Raw genomic sequence first — 23922 nt, 5'->3', positions numbered from 1 at the left:
ATTTCCCTAACTTTGTTCCTAAGTAGCCTACGGTAGGTGCGGGACCCATGGGACAGATTTTTTTTATTTATTAATAACAACTCCAATATAAATGCTAGCCTACGTCTTCCATTTTTTCATAGTTTGTAGATGCAGTGACTTACGAGGTAGCCTATCGTGCAAAAACTTTTGAAATGTTATAGGCTACTGTATTTAGTCACTGAGTTATTCGAAATTTTATCAATGTTGTTGCTTGTCCTATCTTGTTGCTGGACCAATCTTGTTGCTGGACATGTCTAAAGTTGCACAAAAGAAGTACAAAAAATGATTGTAACAACTGAAATTGGTTTATTTACAGAAAAATCAATACGAAAGGCCGGGGCGAAAGGTCAAGTTTTTTTGTGAACTTTCGTAAGCAAATGCAATATCCATTGTCTATACAGACGTAACATTCACTGAGAAACGTAAAATGCCACTTAGGTGTGTTGTTATAGAAACTGGTAAGGCAAAGGATGGCAAGGATACTTTTTTTACGGTAGGTACGGTATTTTTTGGTACTATATCTTAGAAATTGGGGCAACATCCTCATTGTTTGGAAAGACAAATTTAAAGGCCAATAAGAGACCGATGGCACAACTTTTCGCGTCGGTCCCGTAATCAGCCATTTTGAGAAATATCTTCTTCTGTTCATACTGTTGACATTTGAAACTCCATTAGTATCACAAACCTTGCTTCTCACATCACTGATTTAAAACAACTAGGTTGTATTGGCAATCAGTGTTATTTCTGATATTTTCTACAGATTCTTTTTAATCTTATACGGTAGCTAAAATTTACTTTGGGGCCTAAAAATTAATAGCCTACTATTTTGCCGCCATTGTTTACACAGTTGAGTTGATCCTTTTTCTTTCACGTGTGCAACCTGAGATGCGTATTTCGTGTCCAAAATCAATATTGCCAAAATTTCTATTTGAATAAGCTGAAGATGCTATTAATACAGCGAAATCGATTCTTAACTTAATGAATCACACTAAGAGGTTAGATTGTTGTGCAAATGCCAGCACTTGATAAATGCAAAATAGCAGTATACCATCTTGCCCAAAATTATTCATTACGGGGCAAGATATCGCGCTGTCCCTTCGATCCCCGTGTCCCATCGGTCTCGCACTTCCCCTAGGCAGAAAACTCCCAATCGTGGGACAAATTTCCGATCGTTGGCGATTTTCATTAGCGTTGGGCTACATAAAGAGCCACGAAGATGTAGCCTACCTTTGCCAAAGTGCTCAAACTGCAAGCAGTGAGCTTGGCGCAATGCAACAGCAAGGTGCTTCTAGTGAAGTGCTCAGTCGGCATATGCCAAGAGCGTCCATATAATTTTTATTATATTGTGATGTCAGCTCATTGTGTAGCCTACCGTACCCTATAGCCTACAACCTGCTTGGCAAATGAACTTATTTCTCTCTGTAGCCTATAGTAAATGGTTATGGAGCTAGTTACCTGGTCTGAAATACTTTTTAAATGTGAAATGTAACCAGCAGGCAAAGTGTGAGGAAAGATTCAGCTTTTTTAGTTACTTTTTTAGGTACCGGTACGTAGAAGGAAATATGCTAATTTTTGTTAATTGAAAGTTGACGCACTGCAGCCTCTTGAAAATAAATGCTGGCAATGAAGGTCCATGTTTTGTGACTTTTTCACTTGTCGGATTTCACCTAGAAAAGTCACACTCTACCTTTCGACAATCTGTACTCGGCAACGCCTAAAAACAACAATATACATAGGTTACAGTCAATTAAATCCCAGCCCCAGCAGTTGCATAAACTTACCATAAGCTAAGTTGTTTCCGAATGATAATTTGTAGGTTGCCTCCCCCAAAAATATATTTTTCATGGACATTTCAACCTGTTTTACAGCATCAGTTGACAGACTTTTACTGTTGATTTAAGCTACGTGTAGAAGTAAGTTACTTTCAGAATAAGAAATTTTGAGTTATTTTTATCATAATATTCTGGGAAAAGTCAGCTCGCAGGGTGATTTGCTTTCGCCGACTCATTGCCGGGCTCACTGACATGTGCAATCAGGGGCTCTATCCACTTTTAGAATTCGGGGGGGGGGGGGTGGACAGTGGGCTAAAATTGTCATAGTCATTTCAACAACAACTTTCAACTCGTCTTAGTCATTCCAACCACTCCAATGAGTGGGGGGTGATCACCCCCGTGGATAAAGTCCATGTATGCAATAGTACTGAGTTACACCCTCACTACGAAATTTTGTGCTGGCTACGACCCTGCTCACAACAACAGCACCTCAACAAACGGAAACTTCACTCTCTCAATCTCAGTGGGGCCAGCGTCATAGGTTCAATGCCTTTACAAATATGTGAAACTGCCAGGATGAAGCTTTCAGGAAAGCTTTTTCAATCCGAATAGCCTATATTTCCACAAACAATTAATGCTAAAATTTCAAACCCAAATCGATTAAACTTCCAATGCCCTAACTAAACTATCTGTCTTTTGATAAAGTGCATTTCTGTAAATTGTGGTTCGACCTAATGTCTCTTACATTGTGAAATAGTCACTGTTTTTTTTTCAATAATCTTGAAAATCACAAAATTTAGGTTTGGTTTTGAATCTTTATCCTCGGACTGACAAAGCCTTGGTAGGTTATTCCGGTAGTTTCACATACTTCTAGAGCAGCGGTTCCCAAACTGAGGTCCGCGGAGTAACTGGGGTCCGTACAGCAGTTTCAGAGGGTCCGCAACGAGATTTTTTTAATGTGATTCGATAATGAAGCTTTCTCGCGTGTAATGCTTGCTTTATTATTAGTCTTTAGTTAGCGAATGTTTTATTGTTTTAAACATTATAGCTGTACTATTATGCAGTAGTCTACTAGAAAAAAAATTATTAAAAAGTTTTTAAACATTAGGTGTTATGAATCCCCTTCAAATCTAATCGTTCTTTGCAATCGTAAAATTCTTTATCGACTGTCGTTGTCGTGACGTCATCTCGCGGTCGCTTTTGAATTGTCTTTTTGAGACCGACATCGTTAGAGTCAGGACGTATTTTGCTGTCTCTTAACTAGACAGTGGTTGTTTAAATATTCGGTAATCTTTTTCATCAACCTCGTCACTCCAATTAACTATCTTACGTTGGTTATTAGTGTTTGCATCATAGGCTTGAAGCACAATTATGCCGTATTACTGAATCCGTCAACTTTGTCAACCTGGCTTCGCAAGGAAAAGAAATGAACGCTCTTCACTCCCATGAAAAGTTGACAGCTTTTAATACGAAAATAGTGCTGTAGGGTTCCAAATTGGAAAAAAAAAACTTTGTCCCTTTTCCAGAGCTTAATCAATTTTTGGATGATAACGAACTTGAAGCAAATGATGATATTATTGAAGTGATGAAACAGCACGTGTCCATTATCAGTGAAGAAATCTCACATTATTTTCTAAATTTAGGCTACAGGAATTTGACAAATTGCACCTTTTCATTTAACACCCCATTTGCACTCAAGTTTGACGATTTACCTTCAGCATCGAATGAAATTCAAGAAGGGTTTATTGATATGATTAACGATGATGGCGCAAAACTTCTTCACTGCAGTGACTTTTAGATAGAAATGGGACACTGGGACAGTCTTATCCAAATCTTTCCAAAATGGCTCTAAAAGTGCTCATTCCTTTTGTAATCACCTATGAGTGTGAGGCAGCCTTTTCCACTCTACTCAATATGAAAAACAAATACAGAAACGGATTGGATGTAGTACACGACATGAGAGATGTGCTATCCAAAACCAAACCAAAAATTGATGACTTGTTTGTTTGTTTATCTTTATCCTGCATTGCGGGAAAGCGGACTTGAGCGCTATGCATCGGTGTACGCCTTCCGACATACACCTGACCCACGCTGCAGCCGACAGCAATGTCTGTTTCCGGTTGTCTACTTTACTTATGACTTAAATTTGGTACTACCCATTACTCGAAATCGATCATTGCAGCTTAATTGCAGCAAAACAAGTGCACCCATCCCATTAAATGCTTACCGTATTTCATAGAATTTGCTTTTTCTTTAAATGGTGTGGTTTGTGCATTTTTCCTATAGCATTCTTTGATTTTTATAGGGCCGCAAAATATCAAAATAATTGCACAGGGTCCACCAGGAATTTTTTTTAGAAAAGTTTAGGAACCGCTGTTCTAGAGGCTCTTGACGCAGGGCCGGTTACCGAGATTTACAGAGTGAAGTTTTCCGATTGTTGAAGTGTTCTTGCCGGGGAATTATTCCATTCACCAGCTGCCGCTGTATGGAGAGCAGTCCTGAAGTGCGTAGCTCAAGCGCACACTCCTAGAGTCGAACCAGCGCCGCTTGATCTTGAGCCGGGCGCGTAACCACTGAGCTAACGGGGCGTAACCACTAACCACTGAGCTAACATTTAGCTCACCACTAGCCTACTATAGCTACTACTGTAGGCTACTTTATAATATACTCTTTTGTTCCATCAACTGTTTGTCTACAATAGGCCTACAGAGAAGAACCTTACCCAAGGTTGCAATAGCAAACGACAGCAGGAAAAGCTGAATGTATATTTTGACACCAACACATAGATAAGTGCTCCAAGAATACTGTACAGCATATCCAGCACTTGCAAAAAGCAGCCAGTTTGCATATGCAGCTTTGGTGTCGTTTGGAAAGTGGATTATTGCAATTTCTAAATTAAAAAAAAAATTTTTAGTCAAAGGTCCACTTTTTCATATTTTCATTACAGATAAGTAATGATTTATACTTGTCTTAAATTAGGTAGGCTATCAAAATTTATTTCGTTAATGTAATAACCGAAATAAACTCAGAACAATTAACCTTTTCTAATTATAAATTAGTAAATGTCATGATGTAGGCCTATGGTGATAAAATTATAACCGCTACAGCGGCTACACGCATTTTATTTATGTTGCCTGTTATTTTCAACACTAGCCTATAGGCTACCGGTACGATGAATATGCTTTGGTTAAGTGTTTACTTTAGTTAATAGCGTGTTTACTTTGTATCACGATAAAAACAAGAATACCAACATGGCGTAATGGCATTTATCAAAAAGGCAAAAACTGTTAACGTTTTCAATTGATGTCAAGCCTTCATTGAGTATTAGAAAGTTATTTTATGTCATTATTATGGTAAGTCATTATACATTCTATCTCTGCATTCTATATCGATAATGTTGTTCGCAGTTTACTGGTTGACAATTCTCCACAAAAGCATTGTCTGTTAAATGCGCTACAGTGAGTTAACTTATTGTTTTGCTGTAAATAGCCTACGGACCAATTGTCCTGATGCAAATGATAATAACACAGTAGGTACAGTGGAGAGTTCATCTACGTTCAAACCTGAGCTCACAGCTTGAGAAACAGCATCACTTATTCCTGCCACAAACATCAAAGCGTACATGAATCCAACACTGGTGTTCTCATCGGAAACCCATAATAAACACGTGATATACACGACCAGGTTTGCAACACAACCAACAAAAATACAAGGCTTTCTGCAAATAAATGGTTTACCTTTTTCTGGTAAAAGCATAGACTGAGTAAAAGTTATTTTCCACTACATTGTTTTTGTGGTACGGTGCATCAACAATTCAGAAAAACGTAGTTGTTTGTTTTCACCATAAGCTTTACTTCTACTGTTGCATACTACAGAGTGAATGAAAGCCACTCTTAGCAGTATTTAACCCAGCTTTAATCATTGTTAGAGGGAGGCGTGCCAGAAAAAAGCTTAAGAACCACTGATTTAGCCCTTTCACGTTCACCATTTACTGCTAGCCGCGGTAACGCAGTCGGTTTATTTTCAATTTATATTTTTTCCTTAAATTTCCTCTTTGGAAACAGATATTAATTTCAAAGCATGGGAAAAGTTTCCTTCGTGTATTACTGTACCTCCCATATTTCGCCGACGCCTTTCCAGTGGCAGTTGAAAACAATAGAAGGCTAGCACCGTAAATTGACATTGATATCCCAACCTAAACATTGGAGCATGAACGATTAAAAAAAGCATTTATTATCTTTACATAATACGTGCACCAAGCTTTAAAGATAGCTGTCATTACGTTTGAAGAAGTTTCTTTCACTAATTTAAAGTGTTGGATGCGTTGCAATGTTCTCGAATATTGCCATTGTACAACCAGATGCAGAGCTGAGATCTTTGGTTTCAATTTTGGTATGTTTACTGTAAAATTTCCAGAGAGTTTCAGCAAGTATGATCCATGGATTTTTTAGGAATAACGAAATGCGCTAGCTTATGTAAAATGATAAGCACAAATACCCTGCCAAATAAAAGATCTTTGTTTATTGAAATACTTGTACTGAGGAAAAAATAAAGTGCATTGAAAATGTTTTCACCAAGACGATTTATGATTTTATGGGACAAATACTCAAAAGCAAAGAGAATACGTTAGTCGCGACTCATGTAGATTTGATGGCTTTACGAACGACACGCGATTGTTCCAAATTTTCTGCTTTGCTTTTACTGGAAAGACTGTAAGAACTTCGAAAGAGACGTTCAGAATCGGATAAATAAAAAAACGCAAAAATTACGATTGGAATTTTCCAAGATCCTTACTCAGATTGAGAAACTTATACTTAATTCAGTTTAACTTAGCCTATACTTGAATTTAGATATCGTATTTCAACTCAATTTCAGTTTGACGAACTGCACTTGGCACTTCAAAAAGTTGTGTCTAAGGGGTCCTTATTTAATCAATGTTTATTGCAATGATCTCACCAGTGGTGGATTCAGAGGGAGGGGGTGCAATTTTACTATTAGGGCGACCGCCCACCCAATAACAAAAAATTAACTTTATTCAAGTTGAATTTGCAAAATCGCACCTTTTAAAGCTACTTGCTGGATCACACTGGCTAACTGCATTTTCCACTAGTGTGGTTTAGTATCACGCTTGAAGCAAGAAATTTTAACCTACGGCATAATCATGGTCTTCAAACAATGCTTAGCTACTTAGATTCTATTTGAATAAGCAGCTTCTGACAAAGGCTGAAGTAAAGCAAAGGATGAACAGGCTGTAAAGGTTACTTTAATAATAGTGATTCAATTTACTTGAGCTACTCCGTAGACACAGGATATGTAGGCTCGAGTAACTTCTCCTCTCAAAAATATAACGCTACTTCCCATGTGGAATTGGTACCAAGCTATGAGAAGTTGTTGAAAACGAAACGTCACTGCGAACGTTTTCTTCACATCAGCAACAGAAGATAGAATTTTCACATAAGCTTCGCTTTTTTTTGAAGGTGTCTACAAAATGCATGTTTTAAACAATAGAAATATGTAAGACCAAACTTGTTGATACGCCACCACATTATAAATAAGTCTATGCTAGCACAGCAAATGAAAATAATCCAAATAAAATCCTCTATTCTTAAAAAAAATGCATTAAACGTCATGTACGCTATTGTTGCGATTTTTTATATTGCAAGTTGTAAAACATATAAACAACTATTGAACTTCTCGGACAACAAGCGATGCATTGTTCATTTTAGAACGGAAAAGTTTTTCAAATCAAAGAAAAAAGCTGTAAGAGCCTAGATCCACAAGTCGACACTGAAAAAAGAAATTTTGTATGCCGATTGACGACTCTGGTTTTATACTTTGTTGGCATTCACTCACAACCACTTCGAAAGAAATTGTCTTGCTGACATCCAGCTTTGAATCTTTAGATTTGGCTATTTCGTTTCCATTTGTAACATAAGCAGCGTTTTCCACCCCATTTTTTTCGCATCTGTCACAAACTGTGACGTTTGGTTTCGCTTCTGTAAAAGTCAGCAAAAAAACAGTTTACCTAATATTTTTTAGCTATATTGGCTATAGGCCTATATGTATATAATGGACTACAGTAAACTGTTGGGTAGCCTAGTGTGCCGTGTGCCAATTGATTGGTTGACAGGGATGGACCTGGTCAACTCTGATGTATCGAAATGAAGATGAGGCTTGTAGAAGTTTTGAACCACTAATGCACAGTCGGTTGCGGAGTTTGACAGAGTGAAGTTTCCGCTTGTTAAAGTTTGTTGTCCGTTACTTACTCCATCCTCTCGGTGCCGCTGAATGGAGAGCAGTCTTTAAAATACGTTGGTCAAGGGAACACCCCCAGAAACCAACCAGTACCAAGGCCTATGGGAGAGGGGTACGGCGTATCCTTGAGGGCCCAGGCCTGTGATTGCTGGGGGGCCCGAAATAGTGATTTTATAGTCTACGTGCAAAAATGTTTGTTTAAACCATTCCAAACGACTAAATTCAAGCATAAAAGTTTTTATTCTTTAGTCCTGGGGGGGGGGGCGTTATGTAACAGAAGGGCCCGGAAAGGTAATTGAGTGCATTGCGCGCAAATTAGGGGCCCAAAGTGATTATTTAATGCTTTACGTGCAAAAATGTTCTGTTCAAAGCACTCTAAATTAAATCATAAAAGTTGGTTATTCTCCTGTCTGGGGGGAAGGGGCATAGTGTAGCAAAAGCAGGGTTGAGAAAAACCCGGGATTTTTTTTAAAAGTCCAACCTGCTAGGTTTTTTTTTAAGCCCGGGTGTTTTTGGGATTTTTGTGTTTCTTAAAGACTATTTGAAAAAGGTAGTTTTACGCTTATTTCACTTCAAAATGAATTTCGGAGTTAGAGCAGGAGCCGGAGTCAATACTTTCGGAGCAGGAGCGCAGCCGGAGTAAAAAAAAAGTGACTTTGTTCACCTCTGCTAGGCATGTGATGAATGCAAAAGTTAATGAAGAAAGGTTATTGGTCAGATGATTAATTCAATTATGTTTTAACAAGATGTTATGTTTGAGCCTTGGTAGAGAGCTTGGCTTGTACCAGATGCATATAACACTCAGTAACGTTAATGGATCTAACATTTTTTGCAAAACACACAAAAAAAAACAAGAAAAAACTACTAAATGTAACGTTTCGATGCCACATAGTGTCCTCATCAGGAATAATTAGGCCTATATGCTACATCTAAGAGTAATAAATCAATGAATTGGAAAATTTTACATTAAAGCTGTACAAGCGACACCTTTCAACAGCACCATCAACAACTGACACACGAATTCAATCCAGGATACACAAATTGGCGAGGGACAGATTACATGATATGCACAACACAAAGCACTAAATAATAGTTTTATTGCAGCCTGATACTATTATTGCGCACAGATGTTCAGTTCTGCAGTAAAATGTTGTATGGTGTGCAATACGTCTAAGCAAACATCACGCGTTTTGTCCAAGACAAAGGGGGCCTGGAGTGACAGGGAGGCCCGGAGTGACTCTTCGTACCCCTAGTGAAAATTTCTCTCAAAGGCCCTGACCAGTGCTGTTTGAACTTGCCGTTATTTTGTTACAGAGCCGTATGTTCATACAACGTGCTGTCGGGGCTTACAGCCTATATAAAGCCATGACTCGTCAGAATATAAAGCCATGACTCGTCAGAAGAGGCATTTTATAACAATTTGAGGAATCATCACTGTTCTAAGTTCTAACATTGACAAAGAGTAGTTTTGCAGTCAGCCTAGTACAAATCAATGATTATTATTAACAAAGTATCAGGGTTGAACAACGTAGGCCTATCAATTATTGTCCTCTGACCAGCTTAATGGCGGAGGAGTTTCGCTTTCGGCTCTAGTGCTATAGGAGTCTGAGATCGATTCCAGATCGAATCATACAAAAGACTTAAAAAAAGAAGTTTCGATTTTATTCTTTCTTGCATAACGCAATGAAAACAAGTCGGGTAATACTGTGTTGACATCGTTAATCTGATACAAAGTTAAATACGAGCCATGTCGCTAAAAGACTTTAGCAATTGTGGAGCAAAAATAAATAAAACCATAACATTATTATTACTTCACTCCTCGTCTTTTTCAGAGCAAAATCCGGACGGTTTCAACATAGCTACACAGCTCGTAAGGGTTCGATTTTAATGTAGCCAAGACTATAATATATCTCATAATGTTTTTAAATATTATTTGCAATTATTAATATTTTTTTATTCAGATGCCTTTGATTATTCAGTTCCCGTAAAAGCAGTGCTGCGTCGAAAACATTCTAATTTGATATGTTGTTGCTATTGTTATTATTGCAATGTTGTTTTACTCATTTGATTTATTATTACCAGTTCATCAATATTCATTTCTTGACCTAGACATTTAAAGAAGACAGAGCATCGTCTGTGGTTGAATTTGCAAGAAAAAGTGCATCAAAATCTGTGCAGTAGCCAGTAGCCTACATATGCTAATACATATGCTAATGTTATGAAAAAGCAGATTTGAAAGCAGTTTTGAAAGAAAAACTCATATATCTAATGTCTTGCAGCAGAACTAAAACGACTTTTGTAAATATATTCTCTGTAGAAGATATCATTTTTCAGCTTTTGTGATATATATAAAGCTAAAAAGAAAAAATACAAACTTTGCCCAAAATGTAGTTCTCATTAAGTTACTAAAAGCATGACCAACAGTTCAGGCCATGGAAACAATGGGACAAAAGACATTGGGTGTCAAAATGGTGCCCTGATAACATTTTGACAAAAGTGGTGCAATTCTTCAATTTATCTTATGAGATACGCGGTTTGTTGCTTTGCTCGCTCACCACTATTGACCCTGCTTTGTGCTTCCTCTGTGCAGGCTATCAAATATTGTGGATTCAGTCAAAAACCTATCATAAAGTTAATCTATGTTGTAGTGGGCAGGCTGGTGTAGGCTATGCAAGTATGCATCGACTACACTATAACCATAACAGCATTAAAACTAAGATGGCGGTAGCTTATTCAACTGCAATATCGTGACTTTTGATAGTTGCATTTCTGAGAGCGGAAGCACCTATATTCTCATTGACGTAGGAGAATAAAATATTTTGAAAGTGTGAAAAACATTTGCCCGAATTTTGTTTTTTCAAATTTATTTTTGAAAACGCAACGATGTACAATTTTACCAGATAACTAGACATTTTCCCCTAAATTGGCAAGTTTTTGTTGTTTTGCAACGGGAGTGCGACTACCCCCCCCCCCCCCCCTTATCTTCATCTCCTACGGTTGTCCTTATTCTTCATGCCAAAAGTGTTCAGTTAAATGCAATTCGTAGCTTTTTGAGAATCTTGTTATGAAGTTCTGAAGTGGTTCATGTTTAATAAAATCAAGTTTCATAACCTTCAAACTTTCTTTTTATAACTCGTTATGAACTGATTTAACTCTAAGTATATCTTACCTTGAAACCGAGGAGCAAAAATGAAATGTAGGAGGGTACCAAGTAAAGAGGAGCAGGCAAGCACACCCAGCAGAAGATAGAGTGTGCTTTTATTTTTGGGTTTATACTTTGAGATCTCCTTTGCCACGGAAGAAGGTTCTTGGCAGTCATTGGCTCCACATACTTGTTGTACGGACAAACGGAAACTATTAAAAAAGTTCTCATTCAACGTCTGTTACATTATGTCGTCGTTTTGTCATTGTGATAACGTCATAAAAGCAGTTCCACTTCAATGTGTAGTTAAACAATAAAGCTTCAACATCTTGGGGTTATCACCCCCTCCCCTATGCCTCTGGGCCCCACAGTGATCAGTTCAATACTGAGACTTATACAAAATAATCATAAGAAATTTTGTCACTATAAAAATTATATCCCAGTTTTTATCGAAAACAAAATTCTGTTTTGTTAGAACATGTTTTTGTTCGGAAAATCTTTCACTTTACACACTACACATTTCTGCACACTACACATTAGACGTCAGAACATAAGACTCATCTACTTCCTGCTTTTTAAGTTGGAAAACCAGAATTTTTGTGTTTTTATTGCATTATTGCGTGGGTTGTTACCTCTCAATTGTTAATGCACTATGCGCTCTTTCATAATTACACTTTAGCTTACTTTTGTGAGGATGATGTTGTTGAAAAAAGGGATAAGTTGACAAAGGCTGATATGTTTGCTTCCAATGCGCTTGATGTATCAGCTATTTCAAATATAGCATACGGGATCAGGCTTCCGAACATCTAAAATGGTCGTGTAATGTCGCAAAATAAATGGTCGGTTATTCGACATCGCGACATCGTGAATATAACCAGTTGATATGACGCGATGACGTTTGAAAGGAGATTGATTCCACGCCAATCGAAAGAATGTGGTTCTGTCTTGCCAACATTCTTAACGTAACGTTTGAAGATGGACATGAAATTAGCATCAAAACCATGGTAGCCTATAAGTTTATTTGTCAGTCCGAGGATAAAGATTCAAACCAACCAACTAGGATTGAAAAATAAAGAAATATTAGTTGGACCTTGATACATCATTATTGAACACAATCATAACTGAAAAAAAAAGTGACTCCGATAGCGATAACTTACTATCCCAGGTTAAATCCATATCTTGCGAAACATTAGCTTGAAAAGCCTTTTCTGCAATAAGATCATTTTAGCATAGTTACGACTTCTAATTATCTGCAATACAGTATGAGCGGCAAACTGTATGTCATCCATTTTAAATGCTCTAAAAAGTATCTGATAGACGAAATTTTAACAAACTTTGTCATTCTTAGACTACGAGAAGTGAAAGTCTTTGCTTTTCTAACCTGACCGGATAAAAATGCAGCAAAAAGGTATGCATTGAGGCTACTGAAGTAATATCCGAAGCTTTTCTTTCCATATTCCATGTACTTATTTGCATAATAAACTGAAAAGAATGCAGCAGATGTCCAAAACAAAGCTCTTCCAAATCCATATACAACAGAAGCTGGGATCAGAGTGTAGGAAACTAAAAAATAAAGTATGATAAAGATTTTTCTTGATCATTTGCTATAATAGGCTACTTGGTGGTAAATAGCGGTAGCTTCATCTTCAGTAAAAAGTATTTTTGCTATAACTTGGGGTCATAGATAGGGATGGACAACACAGTCAGTCACATTATCGGAGGGATCCAGGGGGGACTTTTGGACCCCCATCTGGGATGATTTTAGGGGCCTGTAACCTTTAAATAGGGGCCCGGAAAACAAACACGGTTTACTTATAGAAGTGTCTTCATTTGTGGTCCAAAGATTTCATTGGTAGCCTACTGGGCTCAAATTATCATCTTAATAACGGCTTTGAACACAGTAGTTACAGTAAATAACGTTACTCAAACAACTGAAAAACCAAAATAAAGCAAATTTAGTGTGAGGAGAAGATGGTGCTGCGTCGACAATGTTTGAAATTTTTTCAATCCTCTGTCAGCGGTATAGAGATAAATATGTGACATCTTTGTATCTCGTTGGAAACCGGAATCAACCAGTTTGGTTCAGAAATCATCCAGAAAGATTCAACATGAAATTAACTGTTTTTATTTTGTGATGTATTTTGTCCAAATCATTCTAAGCGTGTCTTTGCTTTCTTTTTCATGTATTTTCCATTCCATTAGTGATCTTTATAATGAATTCTACCGTATTGTAGCCTATGTCTAAAACGTGTCAATTTTCTACGATTTGCTACTAAGCTGAACTTTGATAATACCTCATGATTATAGTGACAAGCTATAGTATGGATAGGCCCAGGGCCCGATTAACCATGAGGCACACGAGGCACAGGCCTCAGGCCCCTTGGTTTTGGGGCTCCCAATTTTTTTTACATTAGTAGGCTACCGTAGGCGTAGGTAGTGAAAGTTGTTGTGCCAGTGTGTGCACAGCTGCTATTTTTGAGTGGCGATTTCAAATTGCGTAACGATTTTGCTGTAAAAGTTGAGCACTGCTGCTCTGCATCGAAAGCGCTTGCCAATAGGGGCCCCTAAACTTAGCTGTGCCTCGGGCTCCCGTGAGCCCTAATCAGGCCATGATAGGTCTAATGCTAGCTGGTTCAGTTGACTGAAAACAAAGCAAAAATAGGTATGCAAATGTTAATTTGTTGGAGACACAATCTTACCTGGATAAAAATTTGTCAAGGTATAAACCAACTGCGCAAAATCAGAAATTATCAAGGCTGTTCTCGCGGTGATGAACTTCATTAGAGTCGGACAGATTATCACACCAGCTATGACAATGCATGATGAAAAGACAGCAAGAGACGTAACTCCTGTAAAATAACTCCACAATAAAGTTGTGTCTAGAGTTGCTGTCAATGTAGGTCATACAAGTCAAATTCTAGTTTGCTGCGTTGTGATGTTGACTAAGAGTCATAGCAGAAGCACCCGATTACTTGTTTCTATGATAAGCTACCGTTTCTGGCACGTCAGGAATCATCAACTTTTGGTTTGAATCAGACAGTTAGTTTGATCAGATCTGATATTTGAAAATCTAAGGCTGTTAACAGCAACACACGTGCTGGGAAATGTGTTTTGATCGCATTGAAACAAAATCCTCGGCCAAGATATTAAATTTTAAACCAAGAAAACTAACATCTCGCCCAAAAATTTTGTTTTGTTTGTAAACTATTTTTATTCTTTGTGTCCTGCAACTAAAATTTAAAGTCTTAGTTTTAAGAAACGTGGTTTACCTTGCTGCAGTGGCTCCATAGCCTATAGGCTATTATCGTACCGTAGGCTACTTTTTGCTGTTGGCCCGTAAAACTCTGTGACTACTCAGAGAGTCAGGAATCAAATGCAATGGTATTGAAACTTAGCTGCTAAGCTTCTCATGACTGTGTTGGCTATCCACACAACCTGGTAGCGTATCCTAAATCATGCAGCAGTTTTATTGAGCTGTTGTAAGCAGGCCTAACTTGCAGCTTAAACGATAACTATGCTCATTGTCGTAGGAGAATAAAACATTTTCGGGGTCCAAACAAAATTTTCACAAATTTTGTCTTTGCAAATATATTTTTGAAGACGTAACAATTTACATTGTTGCCAAAATTAGCGACGTTTTTTGTAGCGGAAGTGAGACTGCCCCCATCTCCTACGGCTATGACTAAGCTATACATTCATAGAACAAAAACAAAATATTTTTTTTTAAATATGCAGTTTAAATGTTTTCTCAAAATTGAGCTTTCATACTTCGTTGGCTTACAAACTTACCCAATCCGCCTTCAATGTTGAGGCTAGGTTGCAAGTTATTCACGGTAAAATTGGTGGAAGAATTCAAAGTTACTCCTATAAAGAAAATTGCCACCGACTTGGTAACATCTTTATGACTATTAAAAGTAATCTTCTTCATGACTTAAAATCATTGAAAAACTAAATCTGAAAGACGAAACAGCGCAAAGTAATGCCTCAGTTCAATTGACATTATGAGCTTAATACCACAGGCTCCGATCTTCATAGCAACTGTCCATACAAATCTTCAATATATCAGCTAAAGTTATGTAGGCTAATAAAGTTATAGCCTATAGGCTATATGTTTATTTGTTTTGTAACATTTTTTAGTTTTTTTGTTTTCCCTTTATATCTTAAATTTTTCTGAAGGTGTTGCGACCGTGCCAAATTTTTTTCAACTCAATAACTTACTTCGATCACAAGCACGTTTTAACGTTCGCGTTTTGTCGCTTCTACCTTTTTCTTGACCTTTGCTATGTTGATGTGTATTGTTTTGATATGATGGTCAGAAATAAAAAAACAACTGAACTGAACTGATTACTTAATGTTGGAAACATGCAATCATCTTTCGTCCTAATACGTCATTTTCCATTTTTCACCAACTAGGCCTATCCTGAAATACATGAAATCACCTCACAAAGAAAACTTGAAAACTGTGCTACAAGGCGTTGGCTGAACCAATTTCTTGCACCAGTCTCTATGCAACTCAAACGAGAAATCTGCAGCTTTTTGCATATAAATCATGATTGTAAACCAAATCTGGCAGGAGCATAGTGATAAATTACGAGATGAGGCCATTAATAAAACTTAAAAAAAAAAATTGACAGAAAAAGAAAACTTGTACAGGCGGTGATAGCCCAGACAAAAAATCCGTCAGTTTCTGCATGGATTCAACGTCTGCAGACGTTGCTGTTTGAGAGGTTTCTTTGATAGAGTGTCTAACTTAAATTGGTTGGACTATGAAACATCATTGTTTTATTGAATTTAAGTTTTGCAATTTGGATGCATGGGCTTTTCTTCAAAATTTTCATAGTAGCCTACGTAGACCTCTGCTCAGTGCTCATTGCCCGGTCAACCTGAATAAAAAGCAAAGTCGAAAAAGCAATTATTTGCAAAACCATTCAAGGCCTTAAAGGGCGGGGAAACCCAAATTAACTTTTTGCGAGTTTTTTGTTTCAGCGTGATGTCATTGTGTACAACATGCGTTTTAGCAAAAAAAAATCCAAATTTTGTTGCTCTCGTCTCGCTAAGGCCGCTTTTGTTTGATACCCGTTTGCGAGGTCTCGCGCGCATCAAGCTGTGACGCTGTTCGATGTGACGTCACAAGGTACATATGGTTGTGACCAAAAGTTTAAGACCAGACTTGATTTATGACCATTTTTGCATTACTTCAAAATACTGCATCAGATATTGTTTCAGTTGCATCATCGTTATGCATCATCTTATATCTGATGCAGTATTTTGAAGTAGTGCAAAAATGGTCATAAATCAAGTCTGGTCTTAAACTTTTGGCCACAACTATATGTACCTTGTGACGTCACAGCGAACAGCACCCACAGCTTGATGCGCAACGAGACCTCGCAAACGGGTATCAAACAAAAGCGGCCTTAGCGAGACGAGGGCAACAAAATTTGGATTTTTTTTTGCTAAAACGCATGTTGTACACAATGACATCACGCTGAAACAAAAAACTCGCAAAGTTAATTTGGGTTTCCCCACTCTTTAAGTCAGTGGTTCTCAACCGGGGTGCCATTTACGTTTCGCAAGAGTACCGCAAGTTATCAGAGTAGCCTTATGAAATATACGATAAAACTCAGCGCAAGTTTAGCACTGACTTTGTTTGAAACGAACTTCATTAAATTGTACATGATATGATACGGAGCTGTAGGCTAGTTAGTTTTGTGTTTGCGAAAACTGTTTTCAAAATTATTTTGTTTTAATGCAGAAACTTTTTGGTTTGACTGTGGGTGCCGCAAACCGAAAAAGGTTGAGCCACTGCACTAAGGTTCACAACTCACTGCTATACATTGGTCAGTCCAAGTGCTTCCTGCCTGACACGATGTCGTATCTTTTTCCAGGGCGCCGTTTTGCAGGCCACAAGTAGAAATGACCTAACTGGGGAACCGCAGCGTAATCGTCGACAAACCTTTTAGTTTGGGGACTAAAATTGAACCATACAACTACTCAGTGGAGAAAGAGTGTTTGGCCATGTAAACACTGGAATTTCTAACTGGGCTCTCTAGTAACAATAAGCCTGATAAGCAGCGATTTACCTGGCGTTAGCACAAGTCTGACCTACTCACGATAGACAAGCGGGCATTGCGCTAACCATAATATGGTCGCGCAACTATCTCGGACGGTTTTCCTGCTCCAACTAGGCTTCGAGTAAGTTTCAGACATTTGCAGTGCACGTGTTGTATTTGAAAACAAAATAGCGTTTTGTATGAGGCATAGGCCGACAACAACTAGTTCGCGTCTATTCAACGCCTTGTTACGTAAGTGATGCTGGAATAATGTGATGTGAGAACGGAATACCCAGGTAACAAAGCACAATCCCAGATGGCAAAATAAATCATTTTTGCATTGAATCAACGTCCGGAGACGTGATTCCACACAGTAAAATCAGTCATTTACTTTAATTTTGCTGTCTGGAATCACATTTGATATCGATTCAAGATATGCAGACGTTAAACCAACATACCAATGATTAATTTGAAGCTTGAATTTTAAATGGAGGAATGATGGTTTTGAAAAAAACGAATTCTATGTCAAACTTCAATGTGAATATTCGTGAGAAAGTTTCCGATTAGAGACACGGGTCGCAAATTTGGTAACATTTACATTATTGAACGTCAGCAGAGCATATGTAAAATACATAAAGCATGCTTGGTGGGTATAACGCAACACCAATTTACAAACAAAAAGCGCAAAAACTTAGCAGTAGCATAACCGTGATGAGCGATTTGCTGGCTGGGGTATGAACAAAACATAATGACAAAGCAGAGTACATGGACGCTTCATTCTTCCTTACTCTTGCTTTCCGTTCTCTGTTTCGCAATGATTTTCGACATCTGAAAACAGATTTTCGAGTTATTCATAGAAAAAAAAAACGTTGAAAACGTACCAATGCTGTGCCAGGAAAGCTACATCTTACATTCAGAATCAAGAGTCGACCACGATTTGAAGGTGAAATATCGAGCTAGATAAGCATTCAGATTCCAAACAGATTTCAAAGTGGGTAGTGTGTTCTTGAATGCAGGTGAAAAGCTACAAGAAAACGGGAAATGGCATTTCAAATGTTTTACTCTCGTGTATGCCTGGATATCTCTGATGATGAATCGACCAGTATTGAAAGTGCAATTTCCATACAAATTGCATAGCTTGTAAGTGATAACTCATTAAAGTTTCTTTTTACATCACTGCTTTTTTTACTTATGAGACTAAAGACTACGGTAGCAATAATAATTTTGTTCTTGCTAGATATGTGAGTACGTTCCACGTGGCTAAAACCTGTCCAAAAGATAGAAACTTGCTCTTTTGCAAAGCACGGTAGCAACGCATTTGAAGTGAATTTGCAAAAAGTTTACAACTGGTGCTGCTTCGGAGTAGCCCACGCACACACATATCACAAAATAACAATGCTGGTTCGTGCGTAAAAACTTGACATAAAAACGCACGATTTAGTTAAGTTGTGTTGCACTATTTGTAGCCAGCAAATTAGTCCTTTTACGTTGATTCAGCGGACGTTGAATCAATGTAAAAAAGTCTTTGCTGAATGATTATTATGCATGCTAAAGCGCACCGTCATCATTGCGCGGCCTATCGTACAATTGTGTCTCAATTTCCAACAGTTCCATTCCTCCTAGGGGATCGATATCGAAGTCCGGAACCTGCAGCCGATCAGAAGCCATCAGCAAGAGCAACGCAACAAATGACGTAATGTGAACGTTGTGTTGCATCGCTTCAACAGGTAGCAAAAGCTAACGTTTGTACAACGACTGCACACAGGCCCGGATTTAGGGGGGGGCAGAGGGGGCAGTTGCCCCGGGCCCCCCGACTTTTGAAGGGCCCCCCTATGTGGAAAAAAATGTGATTTTTTTCCTTTTAGCCTTTAAAGTTTCTGCAAAATGCTGTGCATTACTGGAGTGATGCTACTGTAGACGTAGAGATGGTTTTTCGCGCCGTAGGCGCAAAAACTTTTTTTGCGCGGGGGGCCCCCCGATCTAAAAGTGCCCCGGGCCCCCCATCAGCTAAATCCGGCCCTGACTGCACAACATAATGTGGCCAATTTTTTGTTTCTTTTTGGCACCTTGAAAACTCAACTGACTGCTCAAACCAGCAGTCGAGCTTTGTGGCATGAATTTGTGGTGCGATATTGATGAGCCCACCTCATGGGCGAAACATGTGTCTGCCGCTGTCAGTTCTTGCTGCACTCCACGGCCGAAAAACGACTATTTGTTCTTTAGATTGTTGTTGAAAAGTTAGCTTTTGCTGGCTGGGTAACCGCATCATGAGGCAATACGATTGTTCGAAACAAAAAGGTTTCACTTCGATGAAAGATCCTTTATTTTGGTTTCATTTCAGTGGAAAAGCACTTTTGTAAACTCAAGATTTACCAATCATTCAGGTTTGAGTACTCAACCAAAAAACTTTTTAAAAATACTTCCGACACAAAATTCTGCATTTAGATTTCGTTGCAAATTAAATTTTTCCAAAGGATTCCGTTCACTTTCAACCAAGCAAAAAATTGCTTCAAACATCGTGCTTAGTAGCCAAAAATCGTACGAGAAAGCATGCAGTGACAAGTAACATACTAGAAGCTCTCCCACGTGAACAGCGCAAACAAAAAGATAATGTATCTCTATTCTCTAATAATCTAAGACAGAAACCAAAAGATACTTCAAACTCCTCTCAAAATGTTTGTTGGTAACTACTGTAGAACCATCAGAAACCAACCCAATCAAAATTGAGTAATGTGGCCGTTGAAATATCACACCTTCAGAACTGGAGTGACGCGACCGTTATACTGTGTTAGATTAAAGATTTAAGAAAGCCAAATTATGGGAGATTTGAAGCCCCTTTTGCATGCAGGTATTGCCACAAAATCAGTTTAGCATGCCAGCTAATTTCAATGAAGTATATTTACCAGCCAGTCAATAGGAGATTTGTTTTGTAGGCTTTCCAGAATAGTGAGCAATTGATTTTCGATGATTTTGACTTTTGTACGAGTTGACTCTACAATGGCGGTTGGAAGTTGAGAGATAGATTTCTTGTCGGCGTAACGGCTGGCCAAATCTTCAGCTGCTTTCTTTGCAATTTTAGCCTAAAGAAAGAGTTTGTGAACACGACGATAATTGAAGCTTCACTTTAAGCCATTTTGTGTAGAGAACCTACCTGGTCAAGAAGCTTATGGAGTCTAGGATAAGTTTGCAAGTAGCCAACAGCTCTTTCACAAGACTTGTTCAGTTGTCTGATAAGGCTGCGAGCTCGTACAAGAACACGTTCCTCAACTTGCTGTAACAAAAGCACATTATGTATCAACTGACAAGTTTCGTGCTACGTTACACCTGCTAGAAAAGCTCAAAGCAAAGCTATAGAACCGGGCTAAAAAATGACGAAGCAAAACCTTTGCAAATGAAGATATTACTAAGAATTGACGTGACACAGTTAAATTCTTTTTACATAACCTTTAAAGTGTATTGGCCAAAAGCTGATTTATTTCCAGGCAGAATGTTTTGCAGAGATCACAAAAAATGAAGCATCAATAAGCATTATGCATAGTTTTAAAAGATGAAACAGATATGTACCATTCTGTGACAAATGTACACAAACCTTGTTGACTGAATCTGCAGCATCCTGAAGACCGCCAATGGTAGCCATGACTCCAGTGAATACAGCATCATTTGCAGCAGAAGATATTTTTGATTGTGATGTTTTGAAAGTGTCTTGAGCATATTGAATCTGTGAAAAATTTTTAAGACCATGAACTAAGCCAGAAATAAAAATGCACAATGCTGTTGAGCCAGTTTAAATTAAATTTAGCAAAAACAGAGCTTGATCTGTACGACCATCGTCACTCATGATGACTGAAATATTAATTAAACTGAAAGAATTCATTAAACTTGTAATGTTGAACTTGCACCACATCATATGCAAAACTGCACAAAATGTGTGAAGACAAAACAATTACTTTGTTAAAATAGGTAATATATATATATATATATTGCATATATTATATATAATTTGAAAAATATCGTGAAATGAAATTGTAGCCTTACCAAATCGACAGTGAAATGTAGTTTGTTGAGAGCCTCTGTGCTTCTAACATGTAATCCTTGCCATTTTGCCATTATTCTTTTGTATGACCGATGTCTAACCTAATAGACATTGCGTCATATTTAGTGAAGTTCTCGTGATAAGCTTGTATGAACAAAACCACAGCAAGTTATTTCTTAAGACACAGAATAAAAATAAACATGGCTATTTTCTGCCAATCCAATAACTTTCACCTTATTTTTAATGTCTTGAATCCTTTCCCTGGGGTTCATCTCTTCTTCATCTGTAATATTTAGTTATCACAGCATATTAATATTTCTATAGCAATTATAACTTCTAAAGTACCGTACAATAAACTTAATCTCATAACTTATAAATCTTGAAAGTAAATAGTTGAATACCATGAAGTTATGACAATTACAGTTTGTGCTGTAATTGTACTATACATTCATTTTTTTTACACTACAGTATAATTAGAACATTGAAAACTGGTACAATAAAAATACAAAATTATGCAAAGTCAATTAAAACAACCAAAAGCATTGATTAGATGCAATAATTGGAGGATTAAAAACTAACAAAGGATTGAAAGCATGTACAACTACAATCTACGTTCTACACAAATACACAACTGTAAACCAGATAAAGTTTCCATACCAAAATTAGATTCGTCACTGGATAAATCTTCATCGTCTTCATCACTTTCATATTCTAGTTCATTTGCCTCACCAGGCAAATAGTAATCCACATACTTATCAGTTGCGTCCAAAACACTGTTTACTCGGGTGGTCAGCATATTGGTAGCTGAAGATTTTGTTTCTTCAAAAATCTAAAAATATTACAATAGATTAAATGAGGAAATCACAATTGTGTATGAGAACAATAGTGACTAAATGTGTTGTTAGTGCACATGAAAATCCAGTGCAAGTCAGCAATATACCGTACCTCTTTTGGCTCTTTGGTGATAATTGGTATTGAGTTTTCCAGCTTATCCAGTCCTTGGTTAGCATAAGAATTGACAGTTGGAGCAAACTTATTAACAACTGGACGGGAGGTTGTCAAGGCTATGTTTGCCGCTGTGGATGTCAATTTTTCAGCAGTCTACAATTAAAAAAAGTAATTAAATATTTTTAAATAATGCAAGTTATTACACAATGCAATTTCAACTATATATAAAATTTAATCCATGCAACACATAAAACATTCCATGTAAACTTCTAGCATGTTTTTATTCCTAAATGTGATTGGAGGTTGAACCAAGATTTTAACAATAAAAAAAATCTACTAACAAACCACTAAGTTTCAGTACAAATGTGCATATAAAATCTAGACTACGGTATGATATCTACCCTTGTTTTTTTTTTAAACAAAGCACTCACAGTTGATTGACAATAATTTTATTTGTCTATGTTTGAATCATAGGCTAATATTTGTGTTATCTGGCTTAGCCTATCTGATGTGATTATAATTAGAGGCTCAATTATGCTGTTAACATAAGCCAGGTTCTTCAATCTACATTTGAATCCTTTTATGACCCAAAACATTTTATAATCAAACTTACCTCCAAATAAGGTGTAACATTTGGATAGTTTTGCTTGACATTACAATAATATGCATGCATTGCATTCCAAGTTGAAGCCACAACGGGGATGTTGGCAACTCGATTCAAAGCATTTTCTTCCTAAAAGTTGTAAATTAAAAATAAGTGTAACAAAACAGTATCAAATATTTATGGTATTATTTTTCAACCATTAAACTAATAGTAGTAAGTGACATAGTTACCTTGGGTTCAGACAAACTCAATTCAATCTGAGCTGAGTCCATCATTTCTGCTTCAGACATTCCTCGTTTTGCAGTAAAAGTAAATTGAACTTAGGGTAGTACAATCTAAATACAAATAATTTGAACAATTATTACAGTGAAACAGAAGCTTACACTATGCCGAACTCAAACGTCGAAAGAACCTGAAATACCACAACCAAACACCCTCAACTCTCTTTATGAACAAAGCTAGAATAAGCAGAGTTGCCAGATAATTTGAAGGTGTGCAATCAAATAATTTTGACTGATTTTACAACATTAAATAGCTGCTTTTATTTCATTTTCTTTTAAATAAACATTTTGAAAATGAACATACGTGCATGTCATAATGTATTGCATACTGTTTTTTAATAAAAAGAAAAAAATTTAACTTTAATTTAGTCTTTTAATCTAACTTGAGAATTAACATTTTTCCGTAGGCTACTGAGTGATTTATTGATTATGTATTTTTCATAGAATTGTATATATTTGCGATAAAAAGCATAGGACTATCTTCAGCATTTTTAGCACTGTGGCTGAAAACTAAAAGCAGTTAACTTTGAAAAATGGCTCCAGCTAAAGCCATGGCTCAAACCTATTTTATCGCTAAACCGTTAAAACAAACGTTTGATCTGGCAACTTTTTTTTCAGATTCAGTCCGACAAACTCGAATAGCCGCGTGATCAACAGATTGCGTCATCAAAATCACTCGAACAGCAGTGACTGAACTTTGGACTTTGAGCCGATACGTGACTTCCAGCTTGTTTGCGAAATCTTTGCTGATTCGTGGCAATTTTTACGCTGGTGGCAAACGTGTATTTTAATTTTTTTCACTTTGATTTTTTATTT

The 23922-nt window shown here is 37.3% G+C and overlaps 2 protein-coding genes across 3 annotated transcripts; both read right to left on the bottom strand.

Annotated features, from left to right (window-relative positions):
• Positions 1-310: 310 nt before the first annotated feature.
• Positions 311-15135, bottom strand: LOC145765216 (protein unc-93 homolog A-like). The gene is made up of 11 exons (XM_082577000.1): positions 14980-15135; positions 13890-14039; positions 12572-12753; positions 11875-11996; positions 11218-11402; positions 7647-7789; positions 7080-7274; positions 5906-5988; positions 5357-5511; positions 4516-4683; positions 311-1735 (listed from the first exon to the last, which is right to left on the bottom strand). The coding sequence occupies exons 1-11, from the start codon at positions 15116-15118 to the stop codon at positions 1698-1700; spliced, it is 1560 nt and encodes a 519-aa protein (XP_082433126.1). The 5' UTR covers positions 15119-15135; the 3' UTR covers positions 311-1697.
• A 2261-nt stretch (positions 15136-17396) lies between these two features.
• Positions 17397-23211, bottom strand: LOC145765024 (perilipin-2-like). Of its 2 annotated transcripts, XM_082576756.1 has the most exons (11): positions 23056-23211; positions 22835-22954; positions 22219-22374; positions 21931-22102; positions 21507-21556; positions 21276-21374; positions 20830-20958; positions 20392-20511; positions 20144-20320; positions 18800-18887; positions 17397-18068 (listed from the first exon to the last, which is right to left on the bottom strand). In XM_082576756.1, exons 1-11 carry the CDS (start codon positions 23113-23115, stop codon positions 18025-18027), a joined length of 1215 nt encoding a protein of 404 aa, XP_082432882.1. In that variant the 5' UTR covers positions 23116-23211; the 3' UTR covers positions 17397-18024. The 2 variants fall into 2 exon arrangements, with proteins under 2 accessions (XP_082432882.1, XP_082432883.1); XM_082576757.1 differs by lacking the exon at positions 18800-18887.
• Between the last annotated feature and the right edge of the window lie 711 nt (positions 23212-23922).

This window comes from Aplidium turbinatum, chromosome 2 (assembly GCF_918807975.1).
Source record: "Aplidium turbinatum chromosome 2, kaAplTurb1.1, whole genome shotgun sequence".
Taxonomy (NCBI): domain Eukaryota; kingdom Metazoa; phylum Chordata; class Ascidiacea; order Aplousobranchia; family Polyclinidae; genus Aplidium; species Aplidium turbinatum.
The sequence above is the reverse complement of the archived record's forward strand: the minus strand, read 5'-3'. Positions and strand labels throughout refer to the sequence as shown.